This window comes from Coregonus clupeaformis, unplaced genomic scaffold (genome assembly GCF_020615455.1).
Source record: "Coregonus clupeaformis isolate EN_2021a unplaced genomic scaffold, ASM2061545v1 scaf0018, whole genome shotgun sequence".
NCBI lineage: Eukaryota > Metazoa > Chordata > Actinopteri > Salmoniformes > Salmonidae > Coregonus > Coregonus clupeaformis.
Genome location: NW_025533473.1, coordinates 1,234,713 through 1,260,698, shown reverse-complemented (window position 1 = coordinate 1,260,698; position 25,986 = coordinate 1,234,713). Strand labels below are relative to the sequence as shown.

General features: G+C 43.0%; 1 protein-coding gene across 2 annotated transcripts; it reads left to right on the top strand.

The window, feature by feature from the left end:
- Positions 1 to 11,130: 11,130 nt before the first annotated feature.
- On the top strand, positions 11,131 to 25,411 carry LOC123483080 (presenilin-2-like). Of its 2 annotated transcripts, none has more exons than XM_045212534.1 (11): positions 11,131 to 11,265; positions 11,664 to 11,812; positions 13,635 to 13,855; positions 14,678 to 14,819; positions 15,056 to 15,123; positions 16,805 to 17,025; positions 19,133 to 19,231; positions 22,836 to 22,904; positions 23,102 to 23,224; positions 23,569 to 23,684; positions 25,015 to 25,411. In XM_045212534.1, exons 2-11 carry the CDS (start codon positions 11,684 to 11,686, stop codon positions 25,168 to 25,170), a joined length of 1,344 nt encoding a protein of 447 aa, XP_045068469.1. In that variant the 5' UTR covers positions 11,131 to 11,265; positions 11,664 to 11,683; the 3' UTR covers positions 25,171 to 25,411. The 2 variants fall into 2 exon arrangements, with proteins under 2 accessions (XP_045068469.1, XP_045068468.1); XM_045212533.1 differs by having other exon boundaries at positions 11,637 to 11,812.
- Positions 25,412 to 25,986: the final 575 nt, after the last annotated feature.

Here is a 25,986-nt window from a genome sequence, read left to right as displayed (position 1 = left end):
AGATTACAGTTACATTCTTAAAAGCAGTTGATTACATTTTAGATTACTTCATCTAATATCAAGATGCAAGTGTTTGCCTCAAACACACTAAAATGGCAGGTTTTCTGAAAGCTGTGCTGAGCCACACAGCCCGGGAATTGCTGTTCTAATCTATTTGAAATGTAAACACTGCCAAATTTGCTCTCCTTGGTTGCATTCCAAAGAAACGATTAAACCAAAAACATCAGATCACCACTTATGGAGAACTGAATCATTCCATCTTTCATCAGAATCTTTGTGTCAAAATGACAGTAGTCAACACAGCTCCACCCAGTTCACTTCTCATGCACTGGGATGACACACATTACAAATCAGCTGCTTACTGGTCCTCTGTAGCTCAGCTGGTAGAGCACGGCGCTTGTAACGCCAAGGTAGTGGGTTCGATCCCCGGGACCACCCATACACAAAAAAAAAAAAAAAAATGTATGCACGCATGACTGTAAGTCGCTTTGGATAAAAGCATCTGCTAAATGGCATATTATTATTACTCAGCTAAATCTCTAGTTTCCATGAAAATGTGTACACTAAAATCTACCTGTCTGTCTTTGCAGACAGATATACTTGTTTTTGCAATTGTATTTGCACAATTGATCATCCAAATCGTGAAATAATCAGATATCTCTTGGATCCGTTGCATCTTTTGTTATTGAAGTCTTTATCATACCAGACTGTTATGCTAGGGTGGGTCAGACATTCAAATTACCATTTCCTCTTTTACTGGCCACAATTTACTTGACTACTCGGTGTAGAAGGCCTATTATTGCACAATCAAATAATGAGGGTTGGGAATGCTTTTCCTGGAACATGACAGTGAAGCTGACATTTTAGCAGTGATGCTATTTAATCAACAAGATGCAGCAGACAGCTGAGCCAGCACTTGCCCAAAGATGCTGGGAAGTTTGGGGGGAGCAGAGTTAGAGAGGAAACTGATTGGTCTGCATCATAAACTGAGGAGGCAGGTGCTGTCTAACCAATTAAGTAATCCCCTATTTTTGAGTAATCCAATAGATTTTGTTACTGCATTTTTCAAGTAATCTGCCCAACCCTGGAGAAATCACATCCAAACGTACCAATGTGCATATACAACTTACTTATCATAATATCTAAACATTATTGTTTTTACTTTAGTATTTTAAGTCATTCCACATTTCTTAACTATTTTGAATTATTCAATAATGTTTCAAAGACATACAGTGCTTATAGAAAGTCTACACCCGTTGAACTTTTTTCACATTTTGTTGTGTCAGCGCAATTTCATGCATTTAAGGATTTTTCCTTTCCCCTCACTTGTCACGTGTCTTAGGTCAGTTAGGATCACCACTTTATTTTAAGAATGTGAAATGTCAGAATTATAGTAGAGAGAATTATTTATTTCAGCTTTTATTTCTTTCATCACATTCCCAGTGGGTCAGAAGTTTACATACACTCAATTAGTATTTGGTAGCATTGCCTTTAAATTGTTTAACTTGGGTCAAACGTTTCAGGTAGCCTTCCACAAGCTTCCCACAATAAGTTGGGTGAATTTTGGCCCATTCCTCCTGACAGAGCTGGTGTAACTGAGTCAGGTTTGTAGGCCTCCTTGCTCGCACACGCTTTTTCAGTTCTGGACACACATTTTCTATAGGATTGAGGTCAGGGCTTTGTGATGGCCACTCCAATACGTTGACTTTGTTGTCCTTAAGCCATTTTGCCACAACTTTGGAAGTATGCTTGGTGTCATTGTCTATTTGGAAGACCCATTTGCGACCAAGCTTTAACTTCCTGACTGATGTCTTGAGATGTTGTTTCAATATTTCCACATAATTGTCCTTCCTCATGATGCCATCTATTTTGTGAAGTGCACCAGTACCTCCTGCAGCAAAGCACCCCCACAGCATGATGCTGCCACTCCCGTGCTTCACTGTTGGGATGGTGTTCTTCGGCTTGCAAGCAACCCCCTTTTTCCTCCAAACATAACAATGGTCATTATGGCCAAACAGTTACAATTTTGTTTCATCAGACCAGAGGACATTTCTAAAAAAAAGTAAGATCTTTGTCCCCATGTGCAGTTGCAAACCGTAGTCTGGCTTTTTTATGGTGGTTTTGGAGCAGTGGCTTCTTCCTTGCTGAGCTGCCTTTCAGGTTATGTCGATATAGGACTCGTTTTACTGTGGATATAGATACTTTCGTACCTGTTTCCTCCAGCATCTTCACAAGGTCCTTTGCTGTTGTTCTGGGATTGATTTGCACTTTTCGCACCAAAGTACGTTCATCTCTAAGAGACAGAACGCGTCTCCTTCCTGAGCGGTATGACGGCTGCGTGGTCCCATGGTGTTTATACTTGCTTACTATTGTTTGTACAGATGAACGTGGTACCTTCAGGCGTTTGGAAATTGCTCCCAAGGATGAACCAGTTGTGGAGGTCTACCATTTTTTTTCTGAGGTCTTGGCTGATTTCTTTTGATTTTCCCATGATGTCTCACAAAGAGGCACTGAGTTTGAAGATAGGCCTTGAAATACATCCACAGGTACACCTCCAATTGACTCAAATTATGTCAATTAGCCTATCAGAAGCTTCTAAAGCCATGACATCATTTTCTGGAATTTTCCAAGCTGTTTAAAGGCACAGTCAACTTAGTGTATGTAAACTTCTGACCCACTGGAATTGTGATACAGTGAATTATAAGTGAAATAATCTGTCTGTAAACAATTGTTGGGAAAATTACTTGTGTCATGCACAAAGTAGATGTCCTAACCGACTTGCCAAAACTATAGTTTGTTAACTTGTAAATGAGTTTTAATGACTCCAACCTAAGTGTATGTAAACTTCCGACTTCAACTGTATCTACACACCATATTGTTTTTATTGTGAAAAAAAGTATATATAAAAAGTACAAAAATGAAATATCATAATTGGATAAGTCTCCAACCCCCTGAGTTAATACTTAGTGGAAGCACTTTTGGCAGCAATTACAGCTGTGAGGCTGTTGGGATATGTCTCTACCAACTTTTCACATCTAGATTTGTCAATATTTTACTGTTCTTCTTTACATAACTGTTCAAGCTCTGTCAAGTTCCTTGGAGAGCGTTCATGGACAGCAATCTTCAAGTCATGTCACACATTTTTCGATTGGATTTAGGTTGGGACTCTGACTGGGCCACTCAAGGACATTTACCTTTTTATTCCTTAGCCCCGCCACTGTAGCTTTGGCTGTGTGCTTCGGGTCGTTGTCATGCTGAAAGGTGATCTTCCATCCAAGTATCAGCTTTTTTGCAGAAGGAAGCAGGCTTTCTAAACACACGGAAATGCAAACACACCAAGCCAGTCGTGAAGAGGGCACGACAAAGCCTATTCCCCCTCAGGAGACTGAAAAGATTTGGCATGGGTCCTCAGATCCTCAAAAAATTATACAGCTGCACCATCGAGAGCATCCTGACTGGTTGCATCACTGCCTGGTATGGCAACTGCTTGGCCTCCGACCGCAACGCACTACAGAGGGTAGTGCGTACGGCCCAGTACATCACTGGGGCCAAGCTTCCTGCCATCCAGGACCTCTATACCAGGCGGTGTCAGAGGAAGGCCCTCAAAATTGTCAAAGACTCCAGCCACCCTAGTCATAGACTGTTCTCTCTGTTACCACACGGCAAGCGGTACCGGAGTGCCAAGTCTAGGTCCAAAAGACTTCTCAACAGCTTCTACCCCCAAGCTATAAGACTCCTGAACAGCTAATCATGGCTACCCGGACTATTTGCACCCCATCTTTTTACGCTGCTGCTACTCTGTTAATTATTTATGCATAGTCACTTTAACTCTACCCACATGTACATATTACTTCAACTACCTCAACTAGCCGGTGCCCCCGCACATTGACTCTGCACCGGTACCCCCCTGTATATATAGCCTCCCTACTGTTATTTTATTTTACTTCTGCTCTTTTTTTCTCAACACTTTTTTGTTGTTTTATTCTACTTTTTTTTAAATTAAAAATAAATGAACTGTTGGTTAAGGGCTGTAAGTAAGCATTTCACTGTAATGTCTGCACCTGTTGTATTCGGCGCATGTGGCCAATAAAATTTGATTTGATTTGATTTCCTCAAGGACTTTTCTCTACATTGCTCCATTTATTTTACCTTATATCCTGGGGCCTTATTTATAAATGTTGTGCCCATTTTAAAGTAATTAAATATCAATTTCTGAAAAGACTGTGCACGCACACAAATATTGAGATTCATAAACTTGGCGCACGCCATACATACACGTTTCCCATTATAAATCAGACCTGTCGTAAAACTGTGCGTGCATGAACAAGCATTATGACTCCACCTGAGTAATGACCATCATTCACCTTTTATGGTGACAATAACGTTCTCACGTCAAGTTCAGTTTTTTTTGCGTGAAAACTGCCGCATGCATGTTTTGGGGCATATTTTGTGCTTACACAACATTTAGAAATGAGGCCCCTGATGAGTGCCACAGTCTCTGACGATGAGAAACATCCCCATAACATGATGCTGCCACCACCATGCTTCACAGTAGGGACAGTGTTGTTTGGGTGATGTGCCATGTTGGGTTTGTGCCAAATATAACACTTGTCATTTAGGCCAAAAGGTTCCGTTTTAGTTTTTGTCAGACCACAAAACTTTTTGCCACATGGCTACAGAATCTCCCAAGTGTTTTTTTTGTTGCATACTTCAAATGGGATTTAAGGTGAGATATCTTGAGTAATGGCTTCCTTCTTTCCACCCTATCATACATGCCAGATTTGTGGAGCAGAGGAGGCTGGTGGGAGAAGCTATAGGAGGACATGCTCATTGTAATGGCTGGAATGGAATAAATGGAAACTGAGTCAAACGTGGTTTCCATATGTTTGATGTTTGATACCGTTCCATTAATTCCATTCCAGCCATTACAATGAGCCAGTCCTCCTATAGCTCCTCCCACCAGACTCCACTGTTGTGGCATGCTTGGGATATTGTTGTCACATGCACACTTTGACCAGTCTTGGCCATAAAAGCCTGTAGCTCTTTCAAAGTTGCCATTTGACTCTTGCTAGCCTCTTTGATCAGTCTCCTACTTGCTCGGTCATCCAGTTTGGAGGGACGGCCTGATCTAGGCAGGGTCTTGGTCTTGCCATACACCATCCACTTCTTAATAATCGTCTTGACCGTACTACAAGGGATATTCAAGGCCTTTCAAATATTTGTATACCCATCCCCTGATCTGTGCCTTTCCACAACTTTGTCCCGGAGTACTTTTGAAAGCTCCTTGGTGCTCATGGTTGAGTGTTTGCTTTGCAATTCACTACCCAGCAGAGGGAACCTACAGGAACTGCCAAATGTATCCTGAAATCATATGAATCACTACAATTTAACAGAGGTGGAGGCCAATTAACTTGGTGTGTGATTTTGAAGGTGACTGGTTAGCCTGAGCTAATTTAGGATTGCTATTACAAGGGGGGTGGACACTTATCCAACCAAGCTATTTTTGTTTAATGTTTTTATTGATTTTCCAAACACAAAATCTGAATATTTTTCTTCACTTGGAAGTTGTGGGGTAGGATGTGTAGATACGTGGAGGCTCCTCATAGGAGGTAGGGGAGTACCATCCCCCTCAGTGAATTTCATAAAAATAAACATAGTGAAACATTAGAAAGGTATTATTTTTATATAAAACTATACTAAATATAGTCACGTCACCAAATAATTGATTAAAACACACTGTATTGCAATGAAAGTCTACAGTAGCCACAACAGCACTCTCTGGGGTACCACCATGGTGTAGCCGGAGGACAGCTAGTTTCCGTCCTCCTCTGGGTACATTGCAATGTTCCCTCTAATTTCTTTCGGCACTGAGCAAATTTCAGGTCTGCTGAGCGCAAACATGAACTTGTGAAAATTCTGTGCAACTTCCAGCACAGGTTTACTGTGAACACTGAGGCTGTACCCGCTTTAAGTTACAGTTTCAGACAGTGGTCAAGTTGGCTACTGTGGTTATTTGATCATAATGTAGGCCTACCAGAGTGGCCTACTATCAAAAACAATGGAGAAAATGCATCCCATAACATTTTAACATGGAAACAGCTGTTCTATCATTCAGCCTACAGTAGCAGCCAATGTGTGGTGTTCAATGTAGGCCTATATTCCATGAGACCTTTGAAAAAAACATGCAGGGCTTGACATTAACCTGTTTATTCACTTGTCCTTCAGACAAGTAGGTGACTGAAATGTTGTTGTGTTGTTTGATTCAAGAAACCACTTTACAAAATAAAATGCATTATAATTCCCATACAATTATTACAGAGAATCAGACAAATTATGATACTTTCTGCCTTTTGGCTACTTAGCTTATTCAAGAACGTCTCAAAATACAACACTGCCCCTTTAAGACAAAAAATAGCTCTTTACCCGACTTGTTTTTCAAAGATGTCTAGAAATGTACACGTTTTGTGCTCTTGTAGGAAGCAATCGAGTGGCGCAGCGGTCTAAGGCACTGCATCTCAGTGCTTAAGGCGTTATACTACAGACCCCCTGGTTCGATTCCAGGCTGTATCACAACCGGCCGTGATTGGGAGTCCCATAGGGCGGGGCTGAGTCGTGTCACTGTGCCAATGCAATAGAATCCTACTCCAATGTGTTCTGCCTACAATAAAATCTCTTGCATAGTTTGCTTTGTTTCGGTATATTGCATTGAAAGTGGCTAATATTATGTTGATTCGGTCACAATTCCCATAGTAAAGGGAAAGTTGAGTGAAGTTCAATCTCGTGCTTCTCTGCGTGGGCTGATATGCTGATATTTCTTCTGCATGGCAGTCCCGGGGAGCTGCGCCCATGCGCACAGTTTAGAGGAAACATTGGTACATTGACTTCAATACAAAACCTAGGAGACTCATGGTTCTCACCCCCTTCCATAGACTTACAAAGTAATTATGACAACTTCCGGAGGACGTCCTCCAACCTATCAGAGCTCTTGCAGCATGAACTGACATTTTGTCCACCCAATCAAAGGATCAGAGAATGAATGTAATACTGAAAGCATAAGCTACAGCTAGCTAGCACTGCAGTGCATAACATGTGGTAAGTAGTTGACTCAAAGAGAAAGACAATAGTTGAACAGTTTTGAACAAATTAATTTCTTCAAAAATGAAGGAGAAGCAAGAGAGAGAGAGCTAGCTATATTTCATAATTTTTTCACTTTCACTTACTTAGCTAGCGAATGCAGCTACCTAGTTTCAAACACCCGACTCAAACAGAGAGGGATGCGATGTTCGGTAGCTGGCTATGGCTATCCAACACTGGAACTCTTCCAAGTCAAGGTAAGCTTTTGGTTTGATTAATTTATTGCCACTTGGGCCCACCAGTGTAACTGCTAAACTGCTTGCTGTACACTGTACTGCATGATTGTAGCTAGCGGGTTTACTAATGCATTAGTTCTAGTAGTTATGTTGACTATGACGTTAGCTAATTTGGTGACAACGATGTAGACTGTGTGTAGCAGTTATGGTATGAAGGTTTGGCTTGGAACGTTTTTTTCACCTGGTCACAGACAGCTGTTGTGTTGTGCACTGAGGTCCACAAGCGAAGGGAAAAGGTGAGAGGAGGATAGTGCGTAGATGCGAGAAGGAATTATACAACGAGCAATGTGATCACGCTGTTTGTATGTGGGCTGCTATGAAAGTGAACTGTGTTTGTGGGTGATCAGGGGTGTATTCATTACGCCGATTTTGTTGAACAACGTTTCTTAAATGGAAGCGAACGAAACGGGGATAAACATACCTACATTTGTCCAATAAAAACTCTTGTTTGGACTAATGATTACACCCTAGATGCAGGCAAGAGTGTGCAAGGTGGTATTGAATGTGTCACTGTCTGTCACCTTGATTACTAAAACATTTCTCTCCACCTGTGCACCTACGTTTTAAACTTTAATTCGTAGGCTAGGTTGTACCAACCTCTTGATGGGTATAGGGAAAATTAGAGTATTTGGTATTTTATTAGCAGTTGTGGAAAAAGTACACAATTGTCACATACTTGAGTAAAAGTAAAGATACCTTAATAGAAAATGACTCAAGTAAAAGTGAAAGTCACCCGGTAAAATCGTTTTAAATATACTTAAGTATCAAAAGTAAATGTAATTGCTAAAATATACTTAAGTATCAAAAGTCAAATAAAAGTATACATTATTTCAAATTCCTTATATTAAGCAAACCAAACGGCACCATTTTCTTTTTATTTATTTACGGATAGCCAGGGGCACACTCCAACACTCAGACATCATTTACAAACAATGCATTTTTGTTTAGTGAGTCCGCCAGATCAGAGGCAGGAGAGATGACCAGGGATGTTCTCTTGATAAGTGTGTGAATTGGACCATTTTCCTGTCCTGCTAAGCATTCAAAATGTAACGAGTACTTTTGGGTGTCAGGAAAAATTGATGGAGTAAAAAGTACATTATTTTCTGTAGGAACAGTGGCGGCTCCTGAAAAAATTCTCAGGGGGGGCAATTTGTCTGATGATTTAGGTGACCTACACACATTTTAAAAAATATATGTCCAGCAACAACATGAAGACAGGGGCAGCATATAAGTCAATACCAGAAGCATTTATTGACTGATCTCAAAAGTGTTGGCTTACAAAAGCAAAATAAGTTATCACAGTAAAAATAATCAAGGGTGTTCTTTCACATTCCTCAACACTGCATAAACAATATGCATTTCCATAAAACACCTCATCTAATTGTGCCACAAAGTTGACAAGTCCAAGAAAAATACCAGGGTTGGTGGAGCCCTCAGTTTCATCTTTGCCTCGCAAAGCTAACTCAAACACTCCGCAAAACTTCACACACTGGATTAGCCGGCTGAGGATGTGGCGGTTCTTGCTAACCTCATCGTTGTGGCGGCGGACAGCTAGCCTGTATCCATCATCCAGTTGAGTGGCAATGTTCACTCTCCTCAAAGCAGACAATCTCAAACAGCTATCCATGTGGGTCTTTGACAGCTCATGTTTCTTAATCTTTTCTGAAAGATGGTGCATGTCCGTTACACCAGTCGCTGTCCAAGCGGTGCTGTCTGCCGTGCCGCCTTCAGGGTGAAAGAGTAAGCAGGGGTAGCAGAAGACTGCATTAGCTACATCGCAGCCTGCTAGCCAGGTTTTTCGTTCGTACCAATTTTTCCCCTTTAGTAGAAACCTGTTGAATTATTAAATTTGGTCTGGGAGGTCCTAATTGTTTCGTTGCCAATTTATCTTGATTTGTTCGCCGACAAAAAGGAACTTCTTTCAAAGAGACAATCGAGTTGCACTGAACGCTAGCCATCTTGACAGTAGTACGTGAATTGATTGACGCTGCTACCCGCTCTTTTTCTTAGTTACGTTCATGGTTATGTTACGTATGACGAAAGCGCGTAAGTGCAAGCCCTCCCTGGAACCCATAGAGATTGTATTGAAAGCTCTGATATTTGAAAAAAAATGATTTTAATGAGAGTCTATGAGAGACTTCTGGGGCGATTTTCAACCTGACTGAAATCGCCCCAAAAGGGGCGGGGCCATTTGAAGCATGACTTTAGCCTGATTGGACATTTAGTGGCAGATCAGACGTCTAGATTAGAACACTGATAACTACTGTTGCCGTGATATAATTGATTAGAAAAAAAATCCCTTCCTTTTCCCGTTTGGCAGTGCGTCGCCCATATCGCCCTAATGAACACACCGCCCCTGTGTAGGAATGTAGTGAAGTAAAAGTAAAAGTTGTCAAAAATATAAATAGTAAAGTACAGATACCCCAAAAAACTACTTAAGTAGTACTTTAAAGTATTTTTACTTAAGTACTTTACACAACTGTTTATTAGGATCCCCATTGGCTGTTACGAAAGCAGCAGCTACTCTTCCTGGGGTCCACTCAAAACATGAAACATGACATAATACAGGACAATAATAGACAATAACAGCTCAAGGACAGAACTACATACATTTTAAAATGGCTAGGTCAAATAGGGGAGAGGCGGTGTGCCGTGAGGTGTTGCTTTATCTGTTGTTTTTTTTAAAACCAGTTTTGCTGTTCATTTGAGCAATATGAGATGGAAGAGAGTTCCATGCAATAATGGCTCTATATAATACCGCATGCTTTCTTGAATTTTTTCTGGATTTGGGGACTGTGAAAAGACCCCTGGTGGCATGTCTGGTGGGGTAAGTGTGTGTGTGTCAGAGCGGTGTGTAAGTTGACTATGCAAACAATTTGGAATTTTCAGCACATTGTTTCTTATTAAAAGAAGTGATGCAGTCAGTCTCTCCTCAACTCTTAGCCAAGAGAGACTGGCATGCATAGTATTTATATTAGCCCTCTGATTACAACGCAGCTCTGTTCTGGGCCAGCTGCAGCTTCACTAGGTATTTCTTTGCAGCACTTGACCACTTGACTGGACAATAATCAAGATAAGACAACTAGAGCCTGCAGGAGTTGCTTTTTTGAGTGTGGTGTCAAAAAAGCAGAGCAACTCTTTATTATGGACAGACCTCTCCCCATCTTCACAACCATTGAATCAACATGTTTTGACCATGACAGTTTACAATCTAAGGTAACACCAAGTAATTGAGTCTCCTCAACTTGTTCAACAGCCACACCATTCATTTCCAGATGCAACTGTGGTCTAGAGTTTAGGGAATGATTTGTACCAAATGCAATGCTCAAATATCATGTAGCAGCCTAAACCTATCGAAGTTACATTGAGCTGGGTGAATGGAATATGAAGGACAGTCATCCAATATGCTGAAATAGAAATAAGGCCATGCTCATAAACATTATTGATCGTCCTCCCAAATCTTAAACGGCACCGACTGCCACTGGTGCCTATTTTGAAACCTATTTTAATGTATTTGAATTCTAGGCAATAAGGCAACAAAACATTTGAAAGGGGGTGTAGACTTTATATAGCACTGTAAGATGAGGGGGTTGTATTTGCACACAAAAAAATTTGTTACAAGTTTAATCGAAAATGATTTTTTCTATATTTTTACTTTTAACATTCTTATTTTTTTGTTGTATTTTTACGAAGCAACATTTTTTTGAAGTCACAAGTTGTCTAGGGACGTTTCAGAAGCACGGATCACGTGGTCCACCAGACATCAGCTGATGACTTCCGTTGTTGCCATTCTGCTTGTCGTTGGAGATAAGAACAATTGCAGAAGCGCTTTCTTTCATCCAAGAACGGACTCGGTTTCCCTGGTCTTGTTGATGTCAAATTAAGGATTAAGAAGGTACTTTGACACGTTTAAAAACGAACTTTAATATAGGATGTACAGCTTTTTTCTTATACTAATACGCTTGCTAGCTAGTCAGCAAACTAACTTCCACTTCTCACAAACTGATCTAAATACCAGACTGTAGTGGCTAAATCAATCCATTGCGTTAAGTCTCCTTTTAGCTAGCTACATAACGTTAGAATATCCTGAAATTATGTATACATTTTTAGCCTACGTTTTTCGATGTCAACATACTCGATAATGCAGTCAGTCAAAAAAAGAGTCTGCGGGACTATAATGATTGGGCGTCAGTAAAGTTGCAGTTCCTTCGGGTTTTTTTGTCAATAACGTCGCAATGAATTTTGTCTTGACTCATTTGTAAAAAGAAATTGCAGCAGTGTCCCTCTCCTCAGTCGTCGCTAACATTCCATCAATGAGTGCTTCGGACAGTGAAGAGGACTCCTACAATGAGAGGACAGCTCTGGTTGCATCCAAGATACCGCCTGTGCCATCTTACCAACAAGACCCCGACCAACCCCAGCCTGCAGACATGGAGCCCAGGGTAGGTGTCCTCTGCACTGTTGGGCAAGTGCCCTTTCCCGGAGCAGGGACACCTTGGATCATTTCAATGGCTCTATCTCAATTGGTCTTTGTGATTCCTTGCATCCTATCTCCTCACCTCCTTCGCAACCGTATTGGAGGAGATGGTCCAAGGTCCCTCCCAGGACCGTCCCCAAAGCATTTTGAGAAGTAGGCGAGGAGAGTGGATGCAATGAATTGAGAAAGAGCCTTTGAATAAAGTGTCTGCAACTCTTAGATAGTGGTGATTGTGATGAAGATATACAGTCGTGGTCAAAAGTTTTGAGAATGACACAAATACTAATTTTCACAAAGTCTGCTGCCTCAGTTTTGATGATGGCAATTTGCATATACTCCAGAATGTCATGAAGAGTGATCAGATGAATTGCAATTCATTGCAAAGTCCCTCTTTGCCATGAAAATGAACTTAATCCCAAAAACACATTTCCACTGCATTTCAGCCCTGCCACAAAAAAGGACCAGCTGACATCATGTCAGTGATTCTCTCGTTAACACAGGTGAGAGTGTTGACGAGAACAAGGCTGGAGATCACTCTGTCATGCTGATTGAGTTAGAATAACAGACTGGAAGCTTTAAAAGGAGGGTGGTGCTTGAAATCATTGTTCTTCCTCTGTTAACCATGGTTACCTGTAAGGAAACACGTGCCGTCATCATTGCTTTGCACAAAAAGGGCTTCACAGGCAAGGATATTGCTGCTAGTAAGATTGCCCCTAAATCAACCATTTATCGGATCATCAAGAACTTAAAGTAGAGAGGTTAAATTGTTGTGAAGGCGTCAGGGCGCCCAAGAAAGTCCAGCAAGCGCTAGGACCGTCTCCTAAAGTTGATTCAGCTGCGGGATTGGGGCACCACCAGTGCAGAGCTTGCTCAGGAATGGCAGCAGGCAGGTGTGAGTGCATCTGCACGCACAATGAGGCGAAGACTTTTGGAGGATGGCCTGGTGTCAAGAAGGGCAGCAAAGAAGCCACTTCTCTCCAGGAAAAACATCAGAGACAGACTGATATTCTGCAAAAGGTACAGGGATTGGACTGCTGAGGACTGGGGTAAAGTCATTTTCTCTGATGAATTCCCTTTCCGATTGTTTGGGGCATCCGGAAAAAAGCTTGTCCGGAGAAGACAAGGTGAGCGCTACCATCAGTCCTGTGTCATGCCAACCTTAAATCATCCTGAGACCATTCATGTGTGGGGTTGCTTCTCAGCCAAGGGAGTGGGCTCACTCACAATTTTGCCTAAGAACACAGCCATCAATAAAGAATGGTACCAACACATCCTCTGAGAGCAACTTCTCCCAACCATCCAAGAACAGTTCTCAAGAGGCAGGTGGACAAACAAAAACCCACACATTTTGACAAACTCCAAGCATTGATTATGCAAGAACGGGCTGCCATCAGTCAGGATGTGGCCCAGAAGTTAATTGATAGCATGCCATGGCGGATTGCAGAGGTCTTGAAAAAGAATGGTCAACACTGCAAATATTGACTCTTTGCATAAACTTAATGTAATTGTCAATAAAAGCCTTTGACACTCATGGAATGCTTGTAATTATACTTCAGTATACCATAGTATCATCTGACAAAAATATCTCATAACACTGAAGCAGCGAACTTTGTGAAGACCAATACTTGTGTCATTCTCAACTTTTGACCACGACTGTACTGTGGGTACCACAGCCACTACTTGCTATTTTCTATTGACTCCTTCATAGTGCAATAATAACACTTATTCACACCATGTACTATTTCCATGTAATAAGCAATGCTAAAAAATGCTCCATTACCTTGCAGCGGCACCCGGTGGCCCCAGAGCCTGCAGCTGAGCCCCCCAGCCTGGACAGGAGTGTCGTGGAGCGGGAGCCCGTAGACCTGGAGGACGACGAGGAGCTCACCCTCAAGTACGGCGCCAAGCATGTCATCATGCTGTTCGTCCCCGTCACCCTTTGCATGGTGGTCGTCGTAGCCACCATCAAGTCGGTCAGCTTCTACACTGAGAAGAACGGACAGCAGCTGTAAGCGTTTTTTTCCCTTCCGTTTAGTAGCCTACCTTGGGTTATGTTCATGAGGCATCAAACGGAAGAATACAGACAGAAGCGGGGAGGGGCTGCTACCTGGACCTGTCCAATAAGAAATACACATTTTCGTGTTCTGTTTCAAAAAGTGTTCTGTTGTGTGCCCTAATGAACACGACCCAGTGTAATATGAGAAGAGATGCTTCTTTGCGTGATGATATGAGATGAGCTGCTTCTATGCAAGACATTATGAGACGAGGTGGTTCTCGCAGATCTTTATGACAGCTCCTTGAGGGAACTTTTCCTGGGATTTGACACTGACATGCTTAGAACTTAATAGTCTTTATAACTTGAGTATGTTACGCAACTGGTTTTCCCACGCTTTAGTACAAGCTAAGTTCATATCTAGCTCACTGGAACTAAGGCTAAATTAGGGGTGGTCCACCCTCCCTCTGGACATGGTGTGCAGGCTTATGCACCAGCCCTACTATAACATAGCTTGAAATCCAGAACCTGAACCTGAAGGTGTGTTCGAGTAGGGCTGGAGCAAAATCCTGCAGAAAGGTAGCTAGCTAGTATTCTGAGAAGGGTTGGCCACTTATGAGATAAAGATTAGGTGTAGATAATATTAGGTTTAGAGTGAAGTTGCCCCTAGATGCTGATCCAGGGTCAGTTCTGCATTTCCCCCACCAATAGTTAAGGTTAGGCTTGGGGGAGGGGAAGCTGATCCTAGATCTGTACCTAGGGGGAAACTACACCACGGAGCATAGTATTAGTGTCAGGCCGATTTCATGATTGTTGATTTGACTCTGGCCCTGTTAGGATCTACACGCCATTCACAGAGGACACAGACACGGTGGGCGAGCGGCTGCTCAACTCTGTGCTCAACACCCTCATCATGATCAGCGTCATCGTGGTCATGACCATCTTCCTGGTCGTGCTTTACAAATACCGCTGCTACAAGGTGAGACAGGCCAAGGGTGTATTCAGTAATGTGAAACATTCTGAACGTTGCAGATAGAAATAGAATGAATACAGCGGACACGATTCCCTGGTATTCTATCTGACAGGGAATCATATCTGTTGTTTTACACCGTACATTTCTATCTAAACGTTCTGTAACGTTACATCCTCCTGAACAGGCCCCAAGCTTGGAGTGCTACATTCTAAATCTGTGTGTCATGGTTCATTCTGTTCTAGTTCATTCACGGATGGCTCATCCTGTCCTCACTGATGCTGCTCTTTTGGTTCAGCTTCTTGTACCTGGGGTGAGTGGCCCTCCCTGCAATTGTTTGTAGTCAGCCCTATGGTATCATGTTGCCTGGCTGTTATGGTTGTTTATATGGGCTTAGTTCATGGCTCTGGTCAAAGGTAGTGCACTATATAGGGAATAGGATGTCATTTGAGATGTCACTTGTTTTACACCCCAACACACCATATGCATTTTGGACAGTAAACTGGAAGTGCCTCTCTGAGCTACGGTTATTCTGGGCAAGTTAAATTGTGTGTGTGTGTGTGGCCTACTTGGCCCCTGCCTGTTCAACAATGCTTGCGTTAGCCCGGTGTTATTGATACACGAAGCAAGGGGAACTGATACTGCTGCCTCATTGGAAGCAGAACCTGTTAATATGTATTTTGCTGCCACTTTTCTCTGTGGCTATTGACACTTTTCCAAAAATATTGCCTTATAGCAATTTCCACCACACTAGTGTATTAAGTAACTTTGTTATTGAAATGAAAAATATTATATTACAATGCTTGTGTTGTTAGCTAAAACTTCTACCCCCTCAGCTTTTCTTATTTAAAGAACTGTCTGACAGATCTGAAAGATCACCTTTATTTTTATTTTATTTATTTATTTCACCTTTATTTAACCAGGTAAGCCAGTTGAGAACAGGTTCTCATTTACAACTGCGACCTGGCCAAGATAAAGCAAAGTAGTGCAATAAAAACAACACAGAGTTACATATGGGGTAAAAAACATAAAGTCAGAAATACAACAGAAAATATATATACAGTGTGTGCAAATGTAGCAAGTTATGGAGGTAAGGCAATAAATAGGCTATAGTGCAGAATAATTACAATAGTATTAACACTGGAATGCTAGATGTGCAAGAGATTATGTGCAAATAGAGATACTGGGGTGCAAAAGAGCAAAATAAATAACAATATAGGGATGAGGTAGTTGGGTGGGCTAATTTCAGATGGGCTGTGTACAGGTGCAGTGATCGGTAAGGTGCTCTGACAACTGATGCTTAAAGTTATTGAGGGAGATAAGAGTCTCCAGCTTCAGAGATTTTTGCAATTCGTTCCAGTCATTGGCAGCAGAGAACTGGAAGGAATGGCGGCCAAAGGAGGTGTTGGCTTTGGGAATGACCAGTGAGATATACCTGCTGGAGCGCAGACTACGGGTGGGTGCTGCTATGGTGACCAATGAGCTAAGATAAGGCGGGGATTTGCCTAGCAGTGATTTATAGATGGCCTGGAGCCAGTGGGTTTGACGACGAACATGTAGTGAGGACCAGCCAACAAGAGCGTACACGTCACAGTGGTGGGTAGTGTATGGGGCTTTGGAGACAAAACGGATGGCACTGTGATAGACTACATCCAATTTGCTGAGTAGAGTGTTAGTCCCTGGGCCAGAGATTTAACTTAAACAGAACTCCACTGTCTTCACTTACATCAAAGGCAGCATTCTAATTCCTCAGTTCAAACTCTGGATGGGAGCATCTCAACAGTTTAATGTGAATTCCTCATCCTAAAAGACAGGACAGATGAAAGGAAGGGTATTCATCTGACCTACTCAGATCACTATGGATGAAGGATAGGAGGTGAGGAAAGGAAGCCACTAGTGACCATTGAGATACGTCCCTTGTCTGTAAAGCAGTTTGAGGTTTGAATGCACTTTAAATAAAGTTTGATTTGACATATCTCTCTCCTCCTATCCAGGGAGGTATTTAAAACCTACAACATGGCCATGGATTACCCCACAGTAGCCATGATCATCTGGAACTTTGGGGCAGTGGGAATGATCTGCATACACTGGAAGGGGCCCCTGCAGCTGCAGCAGGCCTACCTCATCGCCATCTCGGCCCTCATGGCCCTGATGTTCATCAAGTACCTGCCCGAGTGGTCCGCCTGGGTCATCCTGGGAGCCATCTCCGTCTACGGTGAGTAGGAGGGCTCAGAGTACATATTGCTTGTGGTTTCTACTGTCTGGGAAACAACCCCTAGCAATTTAGTCTCTAGTCTAGACACTGAGGTGATTTGAAACGATTGGATAGGTATAAGGTCCTTAAATAGGTATAATCATTTCCACTTAGCATATCCCTAAAGTTGTGGTCAAAAGTATTGGTCTTCACAAAGTTTGCTGCTTCAGTGTTTTTAGATATTTTTGTCAGATGTTACTATGGTATACTGAAGTATAATTACAAGCATTCCATAAGTGTCAAAGGCTTTTATTGACAATTACAGTAAGTTTATGCAAAGAGTCTATTTGCAGTGTTGACCCTTCTTTTTCAAGACCTCTGCAATCTGCCCTGGCATGCTGTCAATTAACTTCTGTGCCACATCCTGACTGATGGCAGCCCATTCTTGCATAATCAATGTTGGTCAGAATTTGTGGGTTTTTGTTTGTCCACCCGCCTCTTGAGGATCGACCACAAGTTCTCAATGGGATTAAGGTCTGGGGAGTTTCCTGGCCATGGACCCACATTTTGGATGTTTTGTTCACCGAGCCACTTAGTTATCACTTTTGCCTTATGGCAAGGTGCTCCATCATGCTGGAAAAGGCATTGTTCGTTACCAAACTGTTCTTGGATGGTTGGGAGAAGTTGCTCTCAGAGGATGTGTTGGTACCATTCTTTATTCATGGCTGTGTTCTTAGGAAAAATTGTGAGTGAGCCCACTCCCTTGGCTAAGAAGCAACCCCACACATGAATGGTCTCAGGATGATTTAAGGTTGGCATGACACAGGACTGATGGTAGCGCTCACCTTGTCTTCTCCGGACAAGCTTTTTTCCGGATGCCCCAAACAATCGGAAAGGGAATTCATCAGAGAAAATGACTTTACCCCAGTCCTCAGCAGTCCAATCCCTGTACCTTTTGCAGAATATCAGTCGGTCCCTGATGTTTTTCCTGGAGAGAAGTGGCTTCCTCGCTGCCCTTCTTGATACCAGGCCATCCTCCAAAAGTATTCGCCTCACTGTGCGTGCAGATGCACTCACACCTGCCTGCTGCCATTCCTGAGCAAGCTCTGCACTGGTGGTGCCCCGATCCCGCAGCTGAATCAACTTTAGGAGACGGTCCTAGCGCTTGCTGGACTTTCTTGGGCGCCCTGACGCCTTCACAACAATTTAACCTCTCTCCTTTAAGTTCTTGATGATCCGATAAATGGTTGATTTAGGTGCAATCTTACTAGCAGCAATATCCTTGCCTGTGAAGCCCTTTTTGTGCAAAGCAATGATGACGGCACGTGTTTCCTTACAGGTAACCATGGTTAACAGAGGAAGAACAATGATTTCAAGCACCACCCTCCTTTTAAAGCTTCCAGTCTGTTATTCTAACTCAATCAGCATGACAGAGTGATCTCCAGCCTTGTTCTCGTCAACACTCTCACCTGTGTTAACGAGAGAATCACTGACATGATGTCAGCTGGTCCTTTTTTGTGGCAGGGCTGAAATGCAGTGGAAATGTGTTTTTGGGATTAAGTTCATTTTCATGGCAAAGAGGGACTTTGCAATTAATTGCAATTCATCTGACCACTCTTCATAACATTCTGGAGTATATGCAAATTGCCATCTTAAAAACTGAGGCAGCAGACTTTGTGAAAATTAATATTTGTGTCATTCTCAACTTTTGACCACGACTGTAGGCAAGGTGGAGGTTCCATCTTTTGTCTAGAAACGTAGCAGATTTGAAAGTATTGGAGTGGTGCAAGGTCCTTGGATGGGTATAACTTCCACCTAGCCTATCCCAGTGCAAGGTGAATCTACCATTTTATTACGTATACCTATCTAATCCTTTCAGATCTTCGTGAATAGCCAAGAGGACGGGCCCTTTGTAATGGTATAGGTGTTAAATTGACACTTATTTTTATCTGTAATGGTGGAGCAGTTATCATGCTGCTGTACAGACATTGACTATTAGCTGAGCACCACCTATCAAAAAGTGTGCGATTTCATCATGTATAAATGTTGCAATCATTCTTCCAGTAGTTCAGTACTTTTTTTGCTCATTCAGAAATTCCTGTGTCATGCTGTTGTCCTTTGTTTGCAGATTTGGTTGCAGTCTTGTGCCCCAAAGGTCCTCTCAGGATGCTTGTAGAGACAGCACAGGAGCGCAACGAGCCCATCTTCCCTGCACTCATATATTCATGTAAGTACAAGGTTTTGTTCATTGGGGCACACCGTAGCAAACTGTTTTGCAACAGAAAGTGTTTCTTGTTAAACAAGTTCAGGGGTGTGTATTATCTTGAAACCAAATGGAACGAATTTGTCCAATAAACTCTCATTTTTGTTGCAAATTGTTTTGCTACGGTGCAAAAGGTTTTGTTACCATTTGAGTTTTTTTTTCATTTTCGTTCTTACAATTTTATTTTAAATATGGTGGGTGCAGTGGGGAGAACAAGTATTTGATACACTGCCGATTTTGCAGGTTTTCCTACTTACAAAGCATGTAGAGGTCTGTAATTTTTATCATAGGTACACTTCAACTGTGAGACGGAATCTAAAACAAAAATCCAGAAAATCACATTGTATGATTTTTAAGTAATTAATTTGCATTTTATTGCATGACATAAGAATTCCGACTCTCACAGACCTGTTAGTTTTTCTTTAAGAAGCCCTCATGTTCTCCACTCATTACCTGTATTAACTGCACCTGTTTGAACTCGTTACCTGTATAAAAGACACCTGTCCACACACTCAATCAAACAGACTCCAACCTCTCCACAATGGCCAAGACCAGAGAGCTGTGTAAGGACATCAGGGATAAAATTGTAGACCTGCACAAGGCTGGGATGGGCTACAGGACAATAGGCAAGCAGCTTGGTGAGAAGGTAACAACTGTTGGCGCAATTATTAGAAAATGGAAGAAGTTCAAAATGACGGTCAATCACCCTCGGTCTGGGGCTCCATGCAAGGTCTCACCTCGTGGGGCATCAATGATTATGAGGAAGGTGAGGGTTCAGCCCAGAACTACACGGCAGGACCTGGTCAATGACCTGAAGAGAGCTGGGACCACAGTCTCAAAGAAAACCATTAGTAACACACTACGCCGTCATGGATTAAAATCCTGCAGCGCACGCAAGGTCCCCCTGCTTAAGCCAGCGCATGTCCAGGCCCGTCTGAAGTTTACCAATGACCATCTGGATGATCCAAAGGAGGAATGGGGGAAGGTCATGTGGTCTGATGAGACAAAAATATAGCTTTTTGGTCTAAACTCCACTCGCTGTGTTTGGAGGAAGAAGAAGGATGAGTACAACCCCAAGAACACCATCCCAACCGTGAAGCATGGAGGTGGAAACATCATTCTTTGGGGATGCTTTTCTGCAAAGGGGACAGGACGACTGCACCGAGGGGAGGATGGATGGGGCCATGTATCGTGAGATCTTGGCCAACAACCTCCTTCCCTCAGTAAGAGCATTGAAGATGGGTCGTGGCTGGGTCTTCCAGCATGACAACGACCTGAAACACACAGCCAGGGCAACTAAGGAGTGGCTCCGTAAGAAGCATCTCAAGGTCCTGGAGTGGCCTAGCCAGTCTGCAGACCTGAACCCAATAGAAAATTACATTTACATTTTAGTCATTTAGCAGACGCTCTTATCCAGAGCGACTTACAGGAGCAATTAGGGTTAAGTGCCTTGCTCAAGGGCACATTTACGTCATTTAGCAGACACTCTTATCCAGAGCGACTCACCAATTGGTGCGTTCACCCTATAGCCAGTGGGAGGGGGGTAGAAGGATTACGTTATCCTATCCCAGGTATTCCTTAAAGAGGTGGGGTTTCAAATGCCTCCGGAAGGTGGTGAGTGACTCCGCTGTCCTGGCGTCGTGAGGGAGCTTGTTCCACCATTGGGGTGCCAGAGCAGCGAACAGTTTTGACTGGGCTGAGCGGGAACTATGCTTCCGCAGAGGAAGGGGAGCCAGCAGGCCAGAGGTGGATGAACGCAATGCCCTCGTTTGGGTGTAGGGACTGATCAGAGCCCGAAGGTACAGAGGTGCCGTTCCCCTCACTGCTCCATAGGCAAGCACCATGGTCTTGTAGCGGATGCGAGCTTCAACTGGAAGCCAGTGGAGTGTGCGGAGGAGGGGGGTGACGTGAGAGAACTTGGGAAGGTTGAACACCAGACGGGCTGCGGCATTCTGGATGAGTTGTAGGGGTTTAATGGCACAGGCAGGGAGGCCAGCCAACAGCGAGTTGCAGTAGTCCAGACGGGAGATGACAAGTGCCTGGATTAGGACCTGTGCCGCTTCCTGTGTAAGGCAGGGTCGTACTCTCCGAATGTTGTAGAGCATGAACCTGCAGGAGCGGGTCACCGCCTTGATGTTGGCGGAGAAACGACAGGGTGTTGTCCAGGGTCACGCCTAGGCTCTTCGCACTCTGGGAGGAGGACACAGCGGAGTTGTCAACCGTGATGGCGAGATCATGGAACGGGCAGTCCTTCCCCGGGAGGAAGAGCAGCTCCGTCTTGCCAGGGTTCAGCTTGAGGTGGTGATCCGTCATCCATACTGATATGTCTGCCAGACATGCAGAGATGCGATTCGCCACCTGGTTATCAGAAGGGGGAAAGGAGAAGATTAGTTGTGTATCGTCAGCGTAGCAATGATAGGAGAGGCCATGTGAGGATATGACAGAGCCAAGTGACTTGGTGTATAGGGAGAAAAGGAGAGGGCCTAGGACTGAGCCCTGGGGGACACCAGTGGTGAGAGCACGTGGTGCGGAGACAGCTTCTCGCCACGCCACTTGGTAGGAGCGACCGGTCAGGTAGGACGCAATCCAGGAGTGAGCCGCGCCGGAGATGCCCAGCTCGGAGAGGGTGGAGAGGAGGATCTGATGGTTCACAGTATCAAAGGCAGCAGACAGGTCTAGAAGGACAAGAGCAGAGGTCTGTAATTTTTATCATAGGTACACTTCAACTGTGAGAGACGGAATCTTTGGAGGGAGCTGATAGTCCGTATTGCCCAGCGACAGCCCCGAAACCTGAAGGATCTGGAGAAGGTCTGTATAGAGGAGTGGGCCAAAATCCCTGCTGCAATGTGTGCAAACCTGGTCAAGACCTACAGGAAACGTATGATCTCTGTAATTGCAAACAAAGGTTTCTGTACCAAATATTAAGTTCTGCTTTTCTGATGTATCAAATACTTATGTAATGCAAATTAATTACTTAAAAATCATACAATGTGATTTTCTGGATTTTTGTTTTAGATTCCGTCTCTCACAGTTGAAGTGTACCTATGATAAAAATTACAGACCTCTACATGCTTTGTAAGTAGGAAAACCTGCATAATCGGCAGTGTATCAAATACTTGTTCTCCCCACTGTATTTGTCCTATTTCACACATGTACAAGTGTGTATTATACGCATGTGTGAATTGGAAATATAATTTATAGATATTTTTTTTTCAATCTCCCAATTCCCCGAGACACCCTCGGAGAGTAGGGTCACAGCCACGGTCTGCCATTATCATCTGGAGCAATTTAGGGTTAAGTGCTTTGGTAAAGGACACATAATGAACACTACCCAGCTTTGAGGGAATAGGCATCATACAAAGCAGTGGCTCGTTGTCTTGGTGCCCTTTATGTGTGTTTGTTTTAGTTCAATTCAGATTTGACCAAAATGTTTGTTCGGTTTCTTTGAGCTGGTTCTCGAGCCTTTGGTATGGTTCGTAATTTCCTTCCATAAGGATGCCTTTCGACCAAAATTACGAGTCTTGCAGAATTGCACCAGTTTCCTAATAAGACTTTCATTTATTTTTAGCTGCCATGATATGGATGGTTGGGATGGCCAACCCAGCAATAAATGCAGAGCCCACAAATGAAGAGACAGGTACGTGTCGTATAATTTCTGCTTATAACCCTTTGGCTTTAACAATGCTCAGTTTGTTCCTAGTCTCAACCATAGATATAGTTATATTGTCTATGGTATCAACAGTCAAACAGTTTAACATTGTAACGTTCAAGTCCACTGTAGATTTGAATGAAGGACTTAAAATGAATAAACTGTTGCCATTTTCGGTTCCTCAGACGAGGAAGCACATCAGAGTGAGGGCAGCGCCCTGGCGGGAGACTGGGCGGAGCCAGAGATCCAAGTGTCCTCAGGGATGAACAGGTCCTACTCAACCGAGGATGACCTAGACGAGGAAGACCGTGAGTACTTTCTGAATCCTAAATCAACCACTAGCCCCTACCCCCTAGGCACGTCTGTAGGATCTGAAAGGATCAGATAGGTGTAAGCAATGGTGGTGAACATTACACCAGGCCTATCAGAGGGCAAAATGTAGTCATTTGCCATTTCTAGCCAATCCTTTAAGGGCTCCACAAATGCATAGGGGGTAGGGTTCTAGGGGTTGATTGGGCAAACATCTCCCATAGCAACATTTTCTCTCAATTATTTTTAGAATGCATTTTTGTTTTTATTTTAAAATAAATGTGGTCTCTTGTGGTGTGAAACTAATCAAAATCGACATGCTGTGGTGTGGTATAATCTGCAGGAGGAGTCAAGCTGGGACTGGGGGACTTCATCTTCTACAGTGTGCTGGTGGGGAAGGCTGCCACCACCGGAGGAGACTGGAACACCACGCTGGCATGTTTTGTGGCCATTCTCATAGTGAGTGTTGCAGCCAGACCTAGGGCTGTTGCAGTGACCGTATTACCGCCACACCGTCAATCATGAGTCATAACCGCAGTAAAATTCCATGTGACTGTTGAGTAATCTCCTTTTATGCACTCTGGGCATGCGTTGGTAGTACTCAACTCGCTAACGACCATCAAGTTGCTAATGGTCTGGTACTCAGGGCTCTATTGTCCCTCTAACCACTCTGACATCAATGCAAAATCATATCAAACACTTATCATCAAAACAGTATCGTGCTTTTAAAACTCACCTCACTGAAGTTCAACAACAGTTTGAAACTGAGTGGAAAACATGGTCTTTGTGGATGTTGTTTCAAAGTGAACAGCACTTTCTAAGGTGATGATTAATTCAAAACACCAATAAGCATATTAGAGCTTATTTATGCATAGGGCTATATATGAGCCCAAGCTTAAATCAAAATTAATTAAAATAATGATTGTCCCATAATATACTAAACATAGCCTACCGCATATAATGCACAGCAGTAAAACATAGAAAAAAAAAAAAGATTTAAGATGTCTTTGGTACATAATTGGTCTAACCTATACTCCAAAATTAAACACATTTTAGTAATTACCTTTGAGTGTGAACTGTATTATTATGCATACTGGATGGACTGGTTACCGTATTCTACGTTCCAAATGTTCTATCCATGAGTCTGGGAGTGAACGTATAGACCTAGGTGATGCTGTTGGTTCATTGATTAGGCAGGGTGGCTTACATTTACATTTTAGTCATTTAGCAGACGCTCTTATCCAGAGCGACTTACAGTTAGTGAATACATATATATTGTTTTTATACTGGCCCCCCGTGGGAATCGAACCGCCATGCTCTATCAACTGAGCTACATCCCTGCCGGCCATTCCCTCCCCTACCCTGGACGACGCTGGGCCAATTGTGCGCCGCCCATGAGTCTCCCGGTCACGGCCGGCTGCGACAGAGCCTGGATTCGAACCAGGATCTCTAGTGGCACAGTTAGACCACTGCACCACTCAGGAGACTACACCAATAAGCATATTGAGTTAGACTACAATTATAGTTTATAACTTTATTAGTTTTTTCTAATTGTATTTATGTATTTTTAACTGCTCAGTTGCAAGTCTGAACTAAGGTTCGTGATAAGCAGACCCATAGTAAACTAGAAAGGTAGTTTCAGCAGAAACTTTGGAATGGGTGTTGATTGCTAGCCTATTTAGTGTGGTGGCTAAGCTGAAATAGCCCTAAAAACTGTGTGATAAAGCACCAAATGTGGCCCATTTGTGGATTTGAAATGTTCTTTAATGACCCCTTCTGTGTCTCACAGGGACTCTGCCTCACTCTTCTACTGCTGGCCATATTCAAGAAGGCCCTCCCAGCTCTCCCCATCTCCATCACCTTTGGCCTGGTCTTCTACTTCTCTACAGACAACCTGGTCCGCCCCTTTATGGACAACCTCGCCGCACACCAGTTCTACATCTGACTTCCCCTCTGGGGGGTCAGTGGAACGCACAACCATTTTTTCCCCCACGCCTGTTCTTGTGTTTTCCACCAATGGTAGTCTGTGAGCAAAGATTTGATTGGGGGGGCTATAATGCTTTTAAATCAGATTGTGTATATTTTGCTAACAGGTCACCACAAACGAGGGTAAAATGCATCAGTGATTGTTTCATGTGGCCTTCAATGTGGCAGATAGACAGATACACTTGTCTTGTATCAATGTGTCTCAGTTCTTATTTTCCAGATATAGGATGGCGTCAAGTTTCTTCTCATTAGATAGGTCAATTTCGATAAGATGCAGGTCAGAAACAGGACATTATCAGGAGAAATCACATTTAAGTAATTTAGCAGACGCTCTTATCCAGAGCGACTTACAAATTGCACTATTGATCAATTTGAATTAGGCGTTGATGTCCCTCTCAACCAACTTTGGGTTCTTTTGAGGATAACTTGGCACTCCAATAGATCACAAGTGAAGTGGTAACTTGAACAGTCAAGACATGCTGCAGTGATCCATTCAAGTCAATTCCCCCTCAAATCTCTGCTCAAGGCTACTGGTTTTTAAAGGGGCAGTGCAGTTGTAGTGTCTAAAAGAAACACTTTTGCTGGTCCTCTTCTCGATTTTCTTCTTCTTAAGGCCAGAGTTCTAACATCCATCATGGCCAATCCTCTTTTCTTTCTTGCAGCAAACTAGATTTTTATTTTTTAATGATATTTTCACACTGAAATTGTGAAAATGATGATAATGCCCTTTTTAGTGTAAGAGGTATTTTTTTATGCCTGTTCAAGTGGGATGGAG